This window comes from Cavia porcellus, unplaced genomic scaffold (assembly GCF_034190915.1).
Source record: "Cavia porcellus strain 051 isolate PalLab524CR breed Dunkin Hartley unplaced genomic scaffold, mCavPor4.1 scaffold_24, whole genome shotgun sequence".
Taxonomy (NCBI): Eukaryota; Metazoa; Chordata; class Mammalia; order Rodentia; family Caviidae; genus Cavia; species Cavia porcellus.
In genome coordinates this window covers 1,408,250-1,424,816 of record NW_026947507.1, presented here as the reverse complement: position 1 = coordinate 1,424,816, position 16,567 = coordinate 1,408,250, and the positions used below count along the sequence as shown (strand labels likewise).

The 16,567-nt window shown below is 39.5% G+C and overlaps 1 protein-coding gene across 1 annotated transcript in view; it reads left to right on the top strand.

Moving 5' to 3' along the window:
* Positions 1-11,566, top strand: part of Tnks (tankyrase) — a 171,488-nt gene extending 159,922 nt beyond the window's left edge. The window contains exons 25-27 of the mRNA XM_003462614.5: positions 142-328; positions 3,081-3,237; positions 5,923-11,566. Of these exons, the coding sequence (XP_003462662.1) occupies positions 142-328; positions 3,081-3,237; positions 5,923-6,009 (431 nt within the window). The 3' untranslated portion in view covers positions 6,010-11,566. The remainder of the gene's footprint in view (positions 1-141; positions 329-3,080; positions 3,238-5,922) is intronic.
* The last annotated feature ends 5,001 nt before the right edge of the window (positions 11,567-16,567 follow it).

Genomic DNA, 16,567 nt, shown 5'->3' with positions numbered 1-16,567 from the left:
ATAACAGGTTATCTTTAAAAATAAACTTTTTTACTTACGCATTATTAATTACTTAATGTTTTCCTACTCAGTGCATATAATATCCACCTAAATGAGATCCTGGAAAAGTGCTTAAAAGCTAATCTATCTTTGTATTTTTAGGTTCTCCTTTCATTAATGCCATTATTCATAAAGGATTTGATGAACGACATGCATACATAGGAGGAATGTTTGGAGCTGGGATTTACTTTGCTGAAAATTCCTCAAAAAGCAACCAGTATGTTTACGGGATTGGAGGAGGAACAGGCTGCCCCACACACAAAGACAGGTCTTGTTATGTATGCCACAGGTAAGCATCTGGCCTTTTGTGTAATGGTTACTGCCCTCAACTGGATTAGTTTCTCTGGCTCTTAAAGGGACAGGTAACTTTCAGTCTCACTTCTTGATAAACAGAGGCTTAGAGGTAGGTAGGAATAGCTGAGCAACCTCTGCACTGATAGGAGGGTTGAGGGCAGCGCTGATCTCAGTGGTAAAAGCAAGTGCACGCTTACCAGCCATAGGTTACAATGAATCCTCCTGCATCTGCACTGCTCCCTGCTCGGCATTCCTTGCTTCAGAATCAGAACAAGGAAAGGCTGAGAATGATCCCTGCGGAACAGAAATCCTCTAGGTCGTGTCACACTTGAGCAAGACACATAGCTTATATCAGTGAGTAGACTTTGACTTCACTTCTCATAGTGCTAGTGATATTGTTATTTTGTGATTAGCTTTGAAAAATCTACCTTGAAAATATCAACTTTGGAATAATACACAAATGAATGTTACCATTTAAGTAGAATTTTAACATTCAGAATAAGAGAAAATAGTAGCATACTTTCTATTAACTCAATGGGGAAAAAAACAGTATTTCCTTTCCTGCCAGTGATAAAATCATACAGAAAATTTATGCTTTACAAAGGCAAAGATTTATCACATTTCTGTTTAATCATGTGTATTGTTTCACAAATTCAGATTAATATCTTGTCATTTAGTTAAGACCTTTAAAAAATGATCTTTAAATTCCTTATAGCTGTTGACCTTAAACTTTATCTCTTTCAATTATTTTATGAAAAAATTTCTAGTCACCAGCAGTTTTAAGATGCATGCCATATGTTCCAAGGGAAGTGTCTTTCCACTGTGACCTCTGTGGTTAAGAACACAGAAATTCCTTAAGATATATAGCATGTAAAAGTTAGATTTTTTCAAGCATACCTACTGCAGAAACAAAAGAAACCTAAAATACCTATAAAAGCATAGAGTTTATCCTTCTTTATAGCTGAGAAGTACTCCATTATATAAAAATACCACATCTTTTTAATCTATTCCTTGGTTGATGGGCATTCAGGTTGTTTCCAAGATTTAGCTATTGCAAATTGTCCTGCCATAAGTATAGGTGCACATATATCACTGTGGTATGATGTTTTTAATTCCTCGGGGAAAATACCCAGAAGAGGAAATAGCCGAGTTGATTGGGACCTCCAATCCTAGTTTTTTGAACAATCTCCATACTGATTTCCACAATGGTTGTACCAGTCTACACTCCCACCAGCAGTGGAGAAGGGTTCCTTTTCCCCCACAACCCTGCCAGCATTTGTTATTGATTGCTTTCTTGATGGTAGCTATTCTTTCTGGAGTGAGATGAAATCTCAGTGTTGTTTTAATTTGCATTTCATGAAAGACCAATGATGTTGAACATTTTTCACATATTTACTTGCCATTTATATTTCTTCGTTTGAGAAGTCTGTGTTCATCTCTAGTGCCATTTTTGGATTGAATCTTTGAATTTGGGGTCTGAATTTTTTAGGTGCCCTAAATAGAAGTCCTTTGTCTGAGGACAGTTGGCTAAAAATTTTTTCCCCTTCACTCTGTTGGTGATTTCTTTTGAGGTGCAAAAACTTTTTAATACGATGATATTCCAGTTGTTGATTCTGTGAAGTATTTCCCATGGAGTTTGGTTCATGCCCTCTACCTAGCCTGTGTCTTAAGATTTCTGCCTACTTTCTCATCCAGTAGATTTAGTGTTTCTGTTTTACTGTTTAGACCTTTGATCCCTTTTGACTTTAGTTTAGTACTTGGTGTTAGATATGGGTCTAGGTGTAGTCTTCCTCAGTTTTTCCAGCACCATTATTAGGGGGAACATGTTTTGGCCCTTTTTTTTGAAGGAGCTAGATAATTATTTTAGGCTTTGTAGGCCATGTGATTAATGTCACAATAACTCAGATCTTCTCTGTAGTACAAAAAACAGCCATAAACTACTTATCAATGAATGCAGGGCTTTGTTACAGTAAAATTGTATTTACAAAAACAGGTAGCAGCCAGAATTTGGCCCCTAGGTTATAATTGATATATTTTCTTCCCAACTAACTCTTCTTGCTCTCTATAATGTTTAATGTCTGCTCTAATTCATGTTTTGCCCAGATAATAGAGTTGCTAGCTGTATATGGAAGCTAAGTACTTTTGTTTATAGCCTAATTTTATTATTACTGTTTATTACAATTTTTACTCACCACCCCAGTTTTCCAATCTTAATTTCAGATATTGTTTCCATACTTATTTTCTGTACATTTCACCTATCCATTCATCTAAAACCATGGTTTTCTACAGTACTTCCCTTAATTACTAGGCACAGATTCATGCCAGGTGTTTTTTAGGATGGAGTTGTAAGCCACCCAAAACTACTTTAAACTATGAGTGTCCCTACTAAGCCTGGTAAGTATTTGTAGCAGTGATGGTGAGCCTTTTGGAGGCACGGGCCCAAACTGCAGCCCAGAATCTACTTACTTAACACAGTGCCAGCACTACAGTTAAACCTGAATATTGAAGTTTTAGTTTAAGAAAAAACTCACACAATGACATCTTTTGTCATAAAAGAAAAACAACATGCGTGCTGTAGGTTCACCACCACTGCCTTATGGTGAATCAGCATCTCAAATCCCATCCACTCATACACATAAACTTATAAAATAATACCTTATGTTAGTTTTTTAAATCAATAAACTTAACTATTATGTCATTCTAAAATTTGAAGCTTCTTTCAAAGCATTGCTTTCCTTCTTCTTTAGACAAATGCTTTTCTGTAGAGTGACCCTTGGAAAATCCTTTCTGCAATTCAGCACCATGAAAATGGCCCATGCCCCACCAGGACATCACTCGGTTATTGGTAGACCAAGTGTCAATGGGCTGGCGTATGCTGAATATGTCATCTACAGAGGAGAACAGGTACGTTACCCATCGTGTATATGTGACCGAGTTATTAAACCCATCAGTAGAGCAGATGGAGACCACCTAAGATTTAAGAAAAAATTGGAGTAGAAAGTCCGCTACATAGTTTGTCACTCTCAGTACCAGTATGGAGTTTAAAGTAACTTGAAGTTTTCTAGACTGTTTTCTTAACCTCATCCAGTCCCATCTACTACTTCAGTTTAATGATTCACTTGCCTTAAGTCTCTCTGGACTTTGATATGATTAATCAGTACTTTAAACTTTGCACAGAAATAATTCAGAACCTAGTAAGCAGCACTCAGGTAAGGAAATTCATGCCATTAAAATCTTTGAATAGCCCTGACTAAAATTTACATGTGACGGAGATCTTGTTAAACACATGTACCAAAATGCACACACTGACTCGTGACCCCTCTGCGCAAGCAGCCATTCTGCAAACAAAAAGAAAACGGCGTACCAGTGTTAGAGATAGTAAGTTTTTCTGGGGTAAAAACAAGTAGGAATGAACTTCACTTTCATTTTTCACGTGTAGCAGATATCAGCATAGGTTAGTTTTAGTCCTCGTTTTCTTTGGCTTATCCTCCCAAACTAGATTATTAGCTTCTTGATCTCCACCTCATACCAGAGTGTTTTGTATGTGGTAGAGGCTTGATACTTGTGTATCAGTGGCAAATAAATAATTTTCTTAGCCATTGAACCATCTGCTTGACTAACCAATATTTCCATCTTTCCACCAGAATATGAGCTCTGCTGCATTCTTTATAACTAACCCTAAAATCAGTGGTATCTGACTCAGTTTGTTTTAGTATCTAAAATCTAAAATACCACCTTAAAACTATCTCACGAATTAAGCAGCATACAGATTATGAGAGGGAAACTGTAGACTCTTCAGTTATTGAAGTTTGCCGTTAGGAAATGGGGAGATGTTAGCACAGCTCTCCTGACAGCAGCCCGCCCTGCTTCCTCACGGTGCACCTGTATCCTGCTTTTTCTTCTGTTACTTGGACCAGGTTCATTGTGCAGAGCCAGTTTCTGCCTCTTCACTTCCACTGTTTCAAATAAACTTTGCTACCATCTTTTGCTCATTTTGTCCCCCCAAAAATAGAAAGTCAGGAAAGATTATCATCCTTGGTTATTCCAACAGGGTATGCCAGTGATGGAGACCATTGCAGATTGGAAAAGAGTATTATGAATGATAGTGATTATTTCTTTTTATATACAGTTAGAATTTTTGAAAACACATTTATGTTTCTTGTTTTTTTAAAACTGTTGTTTTACTGACTTAAGGAGCACTAGTCTGTAATGAGTAATAATAATGACAGTGACATCAATAGTAAAAACCAATACAGAATAGTCTTACTATGCTGAGCCTTTTCCAAGACCTTTGCATCTGATCCTCAACAAAAATCCTTTCATTGCTATTGCCATTGATTGATGAGGGAAGCTAAGACATAATGCATTCTGCCTCTTAACATCAAGCTGTAGTACTTACAAAGAAAAAATCCAGTACATCGACCACATATTTAGTTTTGCATTTTGAATGGTCATCAGTCCATTTTTTCCTTCTCCTGCATACATTTTATTATCTTAGTCCATATCTGTATGCAAGTAAATCGTAAAATCGTAGATCAGCATTCACCAGTTATTTTGGGACCCCAAAAACATTTTACTTTCCAAAGAGTATTATTTTTTAGCCACAGACTGCTCTGAAATACCGGGTCTAGTTTTAGCATCATGTTCTATATGGGGCTGAAGTAGTACTGTGACTGTGTAGCATCCTGTTATACATAGGGTCGAAGAACACTAAAAAAAGCTTGTTTTTGCTCACATCTTTCTAACTGCTGTGTTCGTGATGATTTCTGGTTAAGATTTATGAGAAATTTCCTCTGGTGAGCCTTCCTCTTCCTGTTCCTACTAAGAAGTACTCTTCCTAGTCTAGATGCTGAGCTTTGGGATTTACTAACTTCAAAGAAGAGACAGAGTAGTGGGAGAGGCAAGCCTGAATCTGAGCCGTTATCCTTCCTATAAAAGATACCTTTGGTTAGTTTCTAAAAATTGTCCCCAAACTATAGCCTGCAGGTCACTGATGACTCAACATATTGTAACTGTTACTCCTCCTCGCTCAGCCAGTTAGCATTTTTGTGATCAGTTTAAACTATTGAGCAGAATTTGGCCTTCGTTTAACACTTTATTGGCCATTATGCTAAGTAAAGCAAAGAAGATGAGTGTTAGTGCTGCCTGTGTATAGACAGGGCTGTCTAATAAAGGAAGCACAGTGTATAACTGACAGTATTTAGAGCAGAAGTAGGTTGGGGGATACATAGCCCAGTGGTAGAGCATTCGCTTAGCATGTACAAAGCCCTTGGTTCTATGCCTAACACTAAAAAGAGAAAGAGAAAAAAGGAGAAGTAACATCTGAATTATTTGCTAGATTTTAGAATTTATATATGTTTATACATTTAAAAATGGCAAATGAATAAATAAACAAATGTGTGCTCCTGTAGCTTGGTGGGCCTTTCCTTTGTTCAGGTGCCTTTTGCTCTACTTGGTTTCAGAGGTTCCTGGGTCTGTGTAGAACACTGGTTAGGCACTCAGCACCTCCGAGGCCTCCACCTACAGGAAAGCTTTAATAATAGCACAACTACCAGAAGGGTGAGGAGTTTCTGTTCTTGCCCTCCCCAGGCATACCCAGAGTATCTCATCACGTACCAGATCATGAAGCCAGAAGCTCCTTCACAGACCTCAACAGCTGCGGAGCAAAAGACCTAGTGAATGCCCACTGGTAAAGGCCACATCAGATCCAAAACAGGACTGGATTGCGTGGATCATTTCCAACAAAAATCAATATTCTTAAATCCCTGACAGCCTAGAAATAAGCTGTTTGTCTTTTATAAAGCATTGCTATAGTGATGAATATAGTATGAGTAACTGATACATACTCAACTACTACTGTTCCCTTTGAGGAAATGTTTACAGGGGTGGCCTTTTAACATATCTCAGGCTCATTTTCATCACAGTTACCCATTTCTAAAGCAAGATTGTTTTGATCTAGACTTAGAAATGGGAGAATAGGAAACATAACCAATACTGTTTCAGATGTTCACAGTTCACACACTACATTTGTTTTATTAAATGTGGCACATGTATATAGCAAATATATACAAATGCAGACTCACTTTTAATTTTTTCCCAAACATGCATCATTGGGGCTTTTCAGAGGTTTTTGTTTTTGTTTTCTTTTTTAATTTTTACTTTGAAAATGAGCCAGAACCTTCCTGAGGATATTTTGCACAAAGTCACACTGACTAAAATCATTAACAATGCAACCCTAGCTTCTGGCTGAGCAAGATTCTCTTTCTACTTTTTTGTTTGATTTTATCTCCATGCTTCTTGTTATCATAAATTGAGAAAAGGAAAAACAACAAGTTTTAGTTTCCTTTTATGAATTGGCCCATTTTTCAAGGGAAGGCACAAGCACCAACCTGACTTAGGAGCTCCAAGGTGAGAGGATTCGAAGCTGGGGGCAGCTGCGTGCTCTTTCCAAGACGTCCTGAGCAGGGCGCTCGGCTCAGTGCTGGAAATCACAGGAGAGCGCAGCCAGCAGAGAGCAGAGTGAGACAGCCGTGACCTGCTCCAGACAGAGCTGCTACCAGGGATCAGCCCATCGAAGGAGCAGCATTGAGAAGGGCCAGGAGCATGTGGCGCTGTGTGACTGCAGCCCGAAGAGGCGGGGACTCCCCAGAGAACGAAGATGTCCTGTCCCTCAATCCCTGCCACCAGAGCTGTCACCCCCAGATTAGCTGCCTTATTTCCAAAGTCAATGGAATCATTGTACATCATCAGAGTCCCCAGAATATGATTTTATTGACTCTTTAGTTTAGGAAGCTAGCATTCAAATCCCGTGTAATAGATAGATGTACACAAATGCAAGACCTTTTTAAATTCACATTTGAGATTGTTTTGAATGGCATGTTTCAAATAGTTTATAAAAATCCCTGCACTAAACTTTTGAACCACTTCAAACTTCTTAATATATTTAGACAAGGAAAACAAAAATTGAAACCAAAGTCCTTTCAGTTATTTTTCTAAATGAAGATGATAGAGAAATGCCATACTGGATTTCTTGTGTGTGAAAGTACTGCTTGTTTTAACCAGCATTTGCCAAGTGCACCTGACACTTCAAAAGAAGTTGTCTGCCACAGTTCTTTCACTTGCCCTGTTCACCTTAACTGAATTTTGAATTAAGTATGTTACTGTACTTACTTGACACACTGTCCATTTCCTCAGCCTTGGAGCAAAAGCAATACAAACATGGTAAGAAAACAGTGTGATCCCCAGTTTGCATTTCAGTTAAAGTCCTGGAAACTAATTGAAGTTTTTAATGCAGACCAAATAAGCTGGGACCTCCTCTAATTTCCAGAAATGAAACAAAGTAGTTCCTTGCAGAAGTACAGAAATAGACTGTCAAATGCATCTCTCTCTCTCTCTCTCTCCCTCTCCCTCTCCGTCTCTCTCTCTCTCTCTCTCTCTCTCTCTCTCTCACCTTAAGTTCAGTGCTCGTGCTAGGGTTACACTAGTTTGTTTGAATTCTGTAGCTGAATCATGCATGGGCCCTCAAAACTAAATCAAGAATCAGCCTCAGTTGTTGCATCGGTTGAAGTTTCAGTGACCCAAGCTGGATGTTTATGTCTTGGTTGTGTGTTTAACAGCACTAGAAGTCCATATAACACTTCAAAATCTGATTTGTTGAGGGCCCCCCCCACTTTTTCTTTTTTGCTGTGTGTGACAAAGACATTGCAATCTTTGTAGCTTTCAGTAGCTGTGAAGTGTGTATTACTTTGCCCCCACCTCCACATAGTTTAAAGTGGTAAACAACAGCTATAATTTTTAGTTAAGAGTTAATATGGAATAGATGTGGAAAGCTTTATAGCTTCATTAAAAAGGTAAACCACTACCAGACTATAGTTGTACGTTGTGTCGTTTCCATCATACTAACTAGATTAATGGATGTGCTAGTGTTAAACTTGGGCCTTACACTTGAAAAGGTAAACTGTGGTTCATTATTTAAACTACCAATGTTACATGTCTGCTGTTCTGTGTGCCAAGTGAAGGTACTGTCTGTACATGGGAAACGTTTGCAGTGCTTCTGGTCTTGTAATGATTTGACTATGTTGTAGTTCTTGAGAGACTGTGTATATATCATTTGCTAAAGAGAAGGAGTTAATGGATATATCACAGGAGCCAGAATCATTTTTTTCAGAACTTGAAAATCAAGTCATCATGAGTATACTCACCAAAAGTTAGCAAAAGTTAATTACATCTGGAATTTCCATCTATACCAATGTGAAGAACCTTATAGAATATTAAATCATGGCATTAAATTAGGCTGAAATCTATTTCTTGAATGCACACTATATAGCAACACTAGTAAGTGTGGGAGTCCCCTGAACTGACTGACCCCTCTGCTTCCCAGACCACATGGGAGAGAAACCAGGCATCTCTACAGCTTTCCCTCTAAATCAGAAGGTTCGCCTGTAGCCAACTGGGAACTTAACTCAGGCATAACCTAAGTGCTCTGGACACTTTTCTCCTTGTGTTGGACCTCCGCTTTTCCCAGGTTGCTAGTCTGGAATAAAAATAGCTTGAACAGTGACCTTGACCCCACCATTTTCCTCCTTTCTTTATTGTGAGTCTTCCTAAAAGAATCTAGATACCTTTCCATTTTCATACCATAGCCAGAACTGGATTCAGGCCTCATCGGTTCTCTGCTCAGAAGATTCTGCTACTTGGTTAACAGAATGACAGCATGGAACCTAGAGTTTTGATTCTATGCAAAGTCATAGCAGCACACCAGGATTCTTTCTTACTTTTCTTTCTTGGAGTTTAGAATGTCCAGCTTTTCAAGCAACATAAGTAGAATAAACAATATTTGGATATTTAATGGAATAGTCTCTTTGTACTCCTTTGAGCTGATGATAGAAAATAGCAGAGTACATTGAAATATGCACAAAATGCCTGAAGATGGCAAGCAAGTTCATGTAGATTCACATTCTGTTATCACAGGAATTATACAAGAAGTAAAATTTTTGTTGATGCTGGAAAACAGCATTCAAATGCAATAAGTTGTCTAGGTTTTCTCCATTTCAGTACATTTCCTAGTGGTATGAAGCATTACTGGACTCTGCTTCCCCGCTTTTTGGAAACAAGCGCACTCCCTGAATTCCTGTAAACAGCCTCACAAACAGAAATGGTGCCCGTTTTTAAGCACCTTTCCTTAGCACATCCTATCCTGTTTGTGAGATGTCTGTGACATACAGCCTTCTTGCTATGATTTCTGTGAGGCTAATTGTCTTGTACAGAGCTATAGACTTAGTCATTCAGCAGATATTCACAATTGACATTAGGGCTTCATATACCTGAAATTCATTTAAAGACTGAAGTTAAGTTTGTTAATGTCAAATAAATGACAGAGAAGTGAAAGTAACATTTGAGCTATTGTTAGACACATCTAGCAAATTAAAAGGAAATGCATTCAAAACATACCACCTGGAAACTTTTTTTAGGTTACTTGTGCATTCTGCAATTAGTAGACAATTAAAATGTTTTAGCTTAAGAAAGCCTTAATTATGGCAGAAAGTTTTTAACCTTTTACATTCTAATAAATAAAACATTGCAATTCTGTTTCTTGGTGTTTGGAAACTGTCAGTGAGTTGGCGTATCTCCCGGATTTTCATACTTCTTGAGCTTGTATTATGGGGGTACATTTCATGAGCTACACTCCTTCACTTACAACACAGCTGATGTAATCCATCCATTAATTTCTCCATACTCGAAATCCTCAGCAACCAGATTTTTGGTTGGGAAAATTGTTTAGAACGATCTCAAAGCCTACAAAGTTGCGTGTATGTGTGGGTACAGTATCAACTGTGATACTGTGTAGAATTTGAGTGATAAGCAAACTGTGTTTAACTTTTAAATTATATGCTAAGAGATACTAACGTGAGAATCTGTAGGGAGCTAAGGACTCTATACACTCTAAGGCCAGTGCAGTCATGCTGTGACCAGCTTCACATTTCTCTCCTCATTCTGCCCCCCGCCCCCCCCACCCCACCCCCGTCATACTCGCCTTGTGGAGGCCTCGCATCTCCACCCCTCACACTTTCCCATCTTTCTCCTGCTTTACCCTGCTCATTTCCACACTCACATAGCACCATCCCTTTCAAAGAATTTTCTCTCACCCTTCAAAATTCAGATGGTTTTATTTTTCATCTGTCTGCCCGTCTCTGTAGGCAGCCCTTATGCCCTTTGTCAGTTGGGAAAAGCTGTAAACCCTGGTAGTAGGAACGTCCCACACACACCCTCCTGCCTCACCCACACTTCGGGAGGAAGAACTACAAAACCCCATGGTGAAAGCTGAAAAGCAGCCAGCACATTTGAGGCCGATACCTTAGACCTGTGAGGTGACCTTGACCATATAATAATTGTACCGTTACATAAAACAGACTCTTCGTGTATGTATAATTACTGCTTCTCCCATTGTTTTTCGCTCATCCTATCTTTGTGGTAGTGTTTGTGTTTGATACCTACAAAACTAAAGAGGTACTTCAATGAACAAAGTTTCTCAAAACATTTACAAAACCAGCTTTGAGGAAATCTAGAATGCTTTCTGGCAACAGCATTTGAAGTAGTCATTGTATTTTCTTGTTGTGATGTTAGTCTGTGTAAGTAACCAATATAGTGACACCCTTGGTTTGTTACTGATTTTTTTTTAATCCCTGTGTGACCCACCAGTGGCAGGGGGTTCCAACCTCTATGTCTTTCTTTTTTGTATTTGTCTATTTGTAGGATTGTCGGATTAAATACACGATGCCCAGTTAAATTTGAATTTTAGACAAGCAATTTCTCAGCTTAAGTATGTTTCATACAATAGTTGCATATTCTTACAGTTAAAGGGTTCATTATTTATCTGAAATTAAAATTTAACTGAGCATCTTTTTTGTTTGTTTTTTGGGGGATAGTTTTGTTTGGGTTTGGGTTTTTTTGCACTTTTTCTAAATCTGGCAACTTTGCTGATCAGGTCATAAAAAGTCACTTCCAGCATGTAAATTCTTTTAGTCTTCATTATTTTTCACCTGGAATGGAACATCTTTTTTCCACTCTGCTTATTTCCAAAAGAGGGCATCAGTGAACTTTGACCTGCCTCCATGGTGGGTTTCTATTTAAAACATCTTTGTGATTATATTTAACCTGTAATTGTGCTTTGGCTTAATGTCTAACCTACAGTACTTGTAACTGATTAATACTCAATAAAAGCATTTTTAAAGTACATTGTGTGTATAGTATTTAGTTCTCAAGAGCCTTGATTTTGCCCTGTTTCTTCATTTCCTCCTGACCAGCCTCAAAGCAGCTGACCTCAAACTCAGAATTTGCATAACAGTTCTCTTTACCCTTTTACTAGTGAACATGAGGTTTGAAGTATCTCTTCTTCACCTCTGAGTCCATAAGGGTGTCGTGGAAGTGTAGCAGAGGCAGGAGAAACAGGTGCTGTCTAGAAACATCTGTAAAACAGAGAGCCATGGGCTTTGGAGTCACACCTCAAGTTCCAAGAGTGGCTCACAGGCCTCCCCCATCCCTACACAGTGACTCACTATGTCCCCTATTTTATTGGGGGAGAAAAACGCAGAATACCTGCTTGTGCACAGTCAGTATTGAAGACCTACCTTGGCACCTGCACTGAGAACAAAGAGCATGCTTCCATTTCTACGCCATTCCTTTCTCCACACCCAGTGATTACATGAACATTCAAAGCAAGAATTTTAGTAGTAACTTTTTAACCAGAGGGATTGTCAGAGTCAAAAGGAGACCTGAAAACTACATGGAAGCATTCAGTAACCCTGCAAATAAAGGTAGCTACCGTCGGGCTCATGGGATGGACTCATTTGACCCCCATTCTACAGATAAAGAAACTTGAAGAGGTAAAATAATTTGTATCAGAATATTTTCCACTGTATGCCTGAGTACCAGTTGCAATGTACCAATCCCTGACTCTCTGTGCTCTGTAAGTAACGAAGAGTTGACACCACTGGGTGATTTTATGTCATCGGTGACTCATGAGAAGATCACATCCTAAATGCCATTAGTGGCCGCCCTTTGTTACTGTGTGAATCTAGGAATTATCTGAGTTGTATGGAAAAAGCAAATGGAATATGGAATGATAACCTAGAATTTCAGTAGCTTGGTTTGATTTGTGATACAGTAGCATCCCTGTTTTTGTAGTCTTAACCACTCAGGCTGAAAATCACAGCAGCTGAATTTGTTCTATAAAGGAAATTAAAAAATTAGTTGCAAGAAAAATAAATCTTAATATGCAAGGATAAGTGTTCGTCTGGCAGCAGTTTTTGAAGAGCTTTTACCTCTGCATTCCCTTTTATTGGTAGTTGTGAGCCACTGTCTCAGGTGAGAGGCAGCCTGCCCCAAGTGTAGCTAGTGGTTGCAAACCTTCACCACTTAGCTTGGCTCACGTTTCCTCATTAGCAGCTTAAGGTTATACAAAAGCTCTGCACAGCAAAGGAGCACTCAACTCTGCACTGAAAGTGTAAGCTAGGTCATTTTCTCCCATTGCAGTGGAACCTGATGGCTAAGTTTTTTGGTTGGCATCTGCTCTGAAAGCCTGCCAGTGATGGCAAGTCTTTTAGAGCTTTCAGTGGTATAGCAGCCCGCTGTGACATGCATGCTATAGGTTGGCCACCACTGACCTAGACACAGAAAAAACAAGACTACTTTCTACTGAGGTGGGGTGTATATCTTCATTTTGACCAATTTCCACATTTCTGATTGTGCTCATAAAAGCACAACAGGACAAGTAGTCTTCAAATAAGGCAGTAGGCCACATGTTGATTATATTGATATGACTCTTGACAAGTGATTCTTAAAGTAAGTCTATTCATCTCTACTTTGATAATTCCGCTTACAAATCAGCCATAGTTTAGAGCATAAAGTACAAAGTAGCCGTGGATATGAGTCTTGGGAGTATGTGAAGTTCAGTGTCTTCCTCAGGATGATGGTTTCATGACACAGATGTGTACAGATGAAATTCACTGAGCTCTAAAGACTGACACAAAGTTTCAACCTCAATTTAAAAAGAATAAAGGGCAGGCATCTAAAAAGCTGATCTGAAGCTATGAATATGAGTGAGGCTTGACACTTGACCTTGTTGGCCTGTCGATGGGAAAGCTCCAGGTATGGATGCCTTTTGGAACATGTTGGCAGATTGTTCCACAGTCTAAAGCATCTGCAGAGGCGAGAGATGCAGACTAGCAACAATCAAAGGAGAGAAGGTTGGGATCCTGCACAACTTGCTATAGAGGTGCAGTACTTGAGACCACATGCCATTGGTGGGGAGGATAATCCTATTTGATCAGTGAAACAGAAAGCCATATAAATATAACTGACATTAATAAAAGCACAGGTAGGGGCATAAATGCCTGCCTTGCAAGCAGATAGTCGTGAGTTCGATCCCTGGTACCGGTAAAAACAACAACAAAAAAAGACAAAACATGAATAAATAAAAGCACAGGTAATACAATGGAACAAAGATACTGTTTCAAACGGTGCCGGACATCCACATTACAAAAGAATCCACATTCAAACAAAAGTCCTTGTGCACTTCACAAAAATTACCTGAAAATAGATCATTGGTCTAATTGTAAAACACAAAATTGAAACTCGTAGAATAGGAGACACATCAAGATGACCTTTGGTGTGGAAAAGTTTTTTAGATATCATACCAAAGGCACAATCCAGGAAAGAAAGAATTGACAAGCTAAACATCTTTAAAATTTAAAACTTGTACTCTGTGGGAAAGCTTGTCAAGTGAATGAGAAGACAAGCTACCAATTGGGTAGAAAGTGTTGTAAAGGATACATCTGATAAGGAACTATTATCCAAAATGAACGAGGACTTATGCAGCAGTGAGAAGGTTGCAACCTAAGTAAAAGATGAGACCTAAGCAGACCTCTTACTAAAGAAGATAACAGAGGGCAGAAAAGCATAGGAAACATGGTTGGCCATCTGGGAGTGCAACTTAAAGCAAAGGTAGGTGTGGGACCACACAGCTATTTGCATGGTCGGGATCCAGAACACTGGTTACATCCAATGCCCAGGAGGGTGTGGAGCAACAGGAACTCTGCTTTTATTGCTGGTGTATGCAAAATTGTACAGCCAGCTCTGGAAAAGAGTTTCTTGAAAAAGCAAGCATAAAAAATAAAAATTTTAAAAACTTTAAGAAGCAAACATTCTGACTAGATGATTCAGCAACTGTGCTCCTTAGTGTTTTCCCAGTGAATTGAAAGCATCCATACAATAACCTGCATGCAAATGATAATAGAACCTTTATTCACAATTGCCAAAACTTGGAAATCACCAAGTTTCCTGTGGTAGAAAAAAAAAAGGATAAACTGTATGTGGTACATCCAAATAACAGAATATTGTTAGGCACACACACACACACACTATATCTATATCTATATATATATGTATATATATATATAAATACATATACATATATATAAAACCATGCAAAGACATGCAGAAGCTGGGGATTTAGCACTTGCCTGGTAAGCATGAGGTCATGAGTTTGATCCCCAGTACAAACAAACAAACAAACAGAAAAAACCACAGTAAGCATATTTGCACATTCCTAAGTAAAAGAAAATACCTGCTGTATGACTCCCAACCATATGACCTTTAGCCAGGCATGGTGCCACACACCTGTAATCCCAGCATTCATGAGGCCAGCACTCAAGAGGCCGAGGCAGGAGGATCACTGCAAGTTCAAGGCCAGCCTGGGCTACAAAGTTAGTTTGAGTGCCACCTGAACTATAATAGACACTGTCTTAAACAAACAAAAAAACCCCAACTATATGACTTTTTTTTTTTGTCTTTTTCCTTTTTATCGGTACCAGGGATCGAACTCATGACTGCCTGCTCGCAAGGCAGGCGCTTATGTCGCTGAGTTAAAATCCCCAGCCCCACTATATGACATTTTAAAAGACAAAATAAGGAGATAAAAAGTTCAGAGGAATGAGTAGGCAGGCAGACCACAGAAGATTTTAGGACAGAAAGCTTCTCTGTCTGATGCAGCAGGAACATGACGTTTTACAGTTGTCATGAGGAATGCACAACACCAAGAGGGAACTCTCAGGTAAACTGCGTTGCGCTGAGGTAGGGCCACCTTACCACACATTGCACCGCTGATGGTCAGGACACCTGCAGAGGAGACGGGTGTGAGAACCCTCTGTGCTTCCTGCTCCATTCTGTTGTGAACCTAAAACTATCCCTTAAAAATTTTTGTTTTTGAACTGTGGTTTATTTATTTAGAAACAGGTTGCCCAGGCCAGCCCCAAACTCCTGACTGTAAGTGTTCCTCCTGCCTCAGCCTCCAACGTAGTTGAAACTACAAGTATGCCACTAAAGAGTTTTGTTTGTTTGTTGTTTCAGAAAAATAAACAGGCATGTATACGTGCAGGTATGAAAAAAAGCTCTTCTCCAGCCACCCAATAAGAGCTCAGGCTCTAGACTGCCACACAGGGCCACCCAAGTGCTCATCCCTGACCCTTGTCCTGGGGGCTAAGTGCGTGGGCTGAGTCCTTTTAATTTAAGCCTGAGCCACAGCACTAACTTGGATGGGGGGAGCTTCCCCAATGCAGGTAGCTGCGGTTACTGCAAGACTCAGGTTGAGCAGGAGGCAGTGGAACACTGGCTTCTGGCTCCTTGAAGTTCCGTTTGCACAAGCAGGGAGCCAGTTTCCCTAGCTGCTGCTCTGGTCAGACAGCTGACCCTCTGTCACTTGTGACCTGAGCTCCATTTTCAAAAAAGCATCCTAGCGCCCTCTTCTTTCTGTGCCGTCTCTGTGAAATTCCTGGGACTCGGGTAAGCCCTTTGTGAATTTCAGAGGAGAACATATGGGATACCCTAGGACCCGGGAACCTTCTCCCACGGGAAAGAGAAAAAGCCTGTCCAGCTGCCAAGAACAAAGAGCATCCCCTGCACTATGGACATTTTTTCATTGAGGTTGTCTGCCTCAAGATTAGCATACTTGTCTTTTTCCTCCTGTCACAGCCGATACCTTCCCTGCAACAGGAAGTTTAATGTAGGATTTGCTCTTTAGATACAGGTCTTTTGGGTTCATGGAGCAGTAAGTCAGAGGTCTTATCACAGGACCCACTATTGGGCGGGAGCAAATAGGAACCCATGGGATGTATGGTACTTGTTTTTAACATCAGTGGGTAAAGCCCAAGTCTAACCCTCCTTGCCTTCACTCATAGCA